At 49.7% G+C, this 2500-nt stretch overlaps 2 protein-coding genes across 3 annotated transcripts in view; both read left to right on the forward strand.

Moving 5' to 3' along the window:
- The window catches only part of LOC125042549 (basic proline-rich protein-like), a gene marked incomplete at its 5' end in the record, with an annotated part of 38452 nt that overhangs the window by 23685 nt on the left and 12267 nt on the right, over positions 1-2500 (forward strand). The window lies entirely within an intron of this gene.
- LOC125042538 (transmembrane protein 65-like) overlaps positions 645-2500 on the forward strand; it is a 9427-nt gene continuing 7571 nt past the window's right edge. For both annotated transcript variants that reach the window (XM_047638221.1, XM_047638230.1), the window contains exon 1: positions 645-1080. In XM_047638221.1, coding sequence (XP_047494177.1) covers positions 666-1080 — 415 coding nt within the window. In that variant the 5' untranslated portion in view covers positions 645-665. The remainder of the gene's footprint in view (positions 1081-2500) is intronic.

The raw sequence follows: 2500 nt of genomic DNA on the forward strand, positions 1-2500 counted from the left end.
TAGCAGAAGGAACACATGGAGAGAAAGAGGTGAGGGGGAGGGGAGGGGGTCGCAGGTAGAATATAGGAAAGGAAAGATACCGAGGAAATACTAAGAAGCTGGCAGGGTGGGGGAGGGGGCCGGGGTGAGTCATGGGTGCGGGGGCGGAGGGGGGTGGGGGCTAGGGCAGGGCCGTGGGTTCGGGAAAGGGGGAGGGGAGAGGGGAGAAGGGAAGGTCAAGATGTGGAAACAGGGGGAGAGGGAGGGAAGTCCATGGGTACAGGGGCAGGGGAGGAGGGGACGAAGGGACGTTCGTAGGTGCAGGGGCAGGGGGGAAGGGGGCAAGGGGAGAGGGAGGGACGTCCGTGGGTGCGGGAACAAGGGAGGGGTAGGGGGAGGGCCATGGGAGCCGAGGTAGGGGAGGGGCGAGGGGTTGGCCCTGGAAGGGGGCGCAGGGAAGGGGGCGAGGGGAGGAGCCGAGGAGGGGAGGGCACAGGGGAGGACCCATGGACTCTAGGAGGGGTGGCGAGGGGGAGTGATCAGGGCGCCGGGGAAGGGAGGGCCCAGGGACCGAGGAGAGGAGGGAGAGGGGGAGGGAGCCGAGTAGGGGAGGGCCGAGGGAGCCGAGGAGGGGAGGGAGACGGGGAGGGCCCAGGTGTTGCGTCGGCTGCAGCGGCGTCCACCAAATGGTGCTGGGACGATCAAGGGTCGCGCTGCCCCTCTCCTGCTGGGCTCGCCTGGGCTCCCTGGTGCTCGGCAGGGACACAGGGGCGACATGCTCCTCCCGAAGGACCCTGTGGACATCTAGGACGCTGGGAGATGCGGAGAGGATCAAGGAAAAGGCCGTAGAGGCCGTCGAAGGAAGCGAGGAAGAGGGCGGCGGGCGCCTCTCCTCTTCCATCCATCCACCTCCTCCTCCTCTTCCTCTTTCTTCCTCTCCTTCGGAAAGCGATTCGAGGGCGGAAGGAAGGCGAGGAAGAATCATCCTGCCCCTAGAGTCCGTGGGCGATTTCGTGTCCTCGCTGACAGAAGAGCAGAGGGCAGCCCTTCTGCAGGAGATCCACCAGGCTCAGGCAACCGAGGTCAAGAGGAAGGCCGAGGGTGAGGAAATGGAAAGGGTTTTTGCGTCTGTCTGTCTGTCTGTCTGTCTGTCTGTCTGTCTGTCTGTCTGTCTGTCTGTCTGTCTGTCTGTCTGTCTGTCTCTCTCTCTCTCTCTCTCTCTCTCTCTCTCTCTCTCTCTCTCTCTCTCTCTCTCTCTCTCTCTCTCTCTCTCTCTCTCTCTCTCTCTCTCTCTCTCTCTCTCTCTCTCTCTCTCTCTTTTGTACATTTGCTTTGTTTGGTTTTTGTGTGGTGTGTTACCTTAAGGGATGAAATTCGACATTTGTCGTTCACAGGTATGTGTGCATGCTGGACAAAACATTGCAAAAGTTTACCGATATTCGGTGTGAAGGTGTTTACTAATTCTCCCCCCCCCATAATCTCCAAATTATCGAGGTTACAAATATCCAAATTGGTACAATCTACATTCCAATAACCCCAAAAACCCATTTTTCTGGTAATGTTTGCATGAAAAACTGGGAACTTTGATATCCTTTAGGGATAATATGTTTTTTCTCCATTTCTCTATGTCAAGGCGACCAAGGCCAAAGAGGAATGTCGAGGGTGAGGAATGGTGAATGAAACGTCTTACCTTATTTTAAGATTTTGGATTTGTAGAAGACGTTAACATTAGGTTACAAAACAGAATTATTCCCCATGCAATTAGAGTGGCTGCCTTCTATCCAAATTGACCTTAAGTTTACCGCGAACAGTTATGGAAGGCCCACAACCTTAAGCCAACCCAGTAGCAGTGTAACTCCAGGCTGCCGTAACCTCCATCTCGTATACTCAAATGGTGAAGGGAAACTGTCACTTTCGCAGAATTGTTGCTTAACGAGTTACTCGCAGAATTCTGATTTTTAATTTTTGATTCATAAACAGTGGATAGCTGTTAGTATTGTAGTCATGACTAAAAAACATGCATTGTTATCTTGCAATGGGCTCAAACTTAAGGCTACTTTTTAATAGAAATTTTTGTTTGAGAAATCTCATTCTCAGTCAGCAAGCCTCTCTGTCTACCATACCTTATATTTACTCAGAATCTCATAAGTGTATTATGATTTTTATTGGGTTAATAATCTTATGATCTATATAGGTATTGATAATTTCTAGTACTGGGATTTTATTATGTTAGATCATTCATATAATACTTTTTTTGAGAATCCTCCTGTCTCTCGGGACAAAGACGGTTGAGGGGGAAATTATTGCACAGATTACCTAATTTTAACTTTCTTAAGTTGTAGGAAAATGGAATATTTGCAGATTCCTTTTGTATAGTTGTGTAAATTTCCTTTAGTATTTTCTTAATACTATTATTACTAAAGATACAATGCATTCAACTAATGAAAGAAAATACATGAAAATAAAATAGGATAGCTGAAATGAATAGAGTATATTAACCTATTGCTGCTGGGGAAAATGA

This window comes from Penaeus chinensis, chromosome 3, assembly GCF_019202785.1.
Source record: "Penaeus chinensis breed Huanghai No. 1 chromosome 3, ASM1920278v2, whole genome shotgun sequence".
In the NCBI taxonomy this organism is placed as follows: domain Eukaryota; kingdom Metazoa; phylum Arthropoda; class Malacostraca; order Decapoda; family Penaeidae; genus Penaeus; species Penaeus chinensis.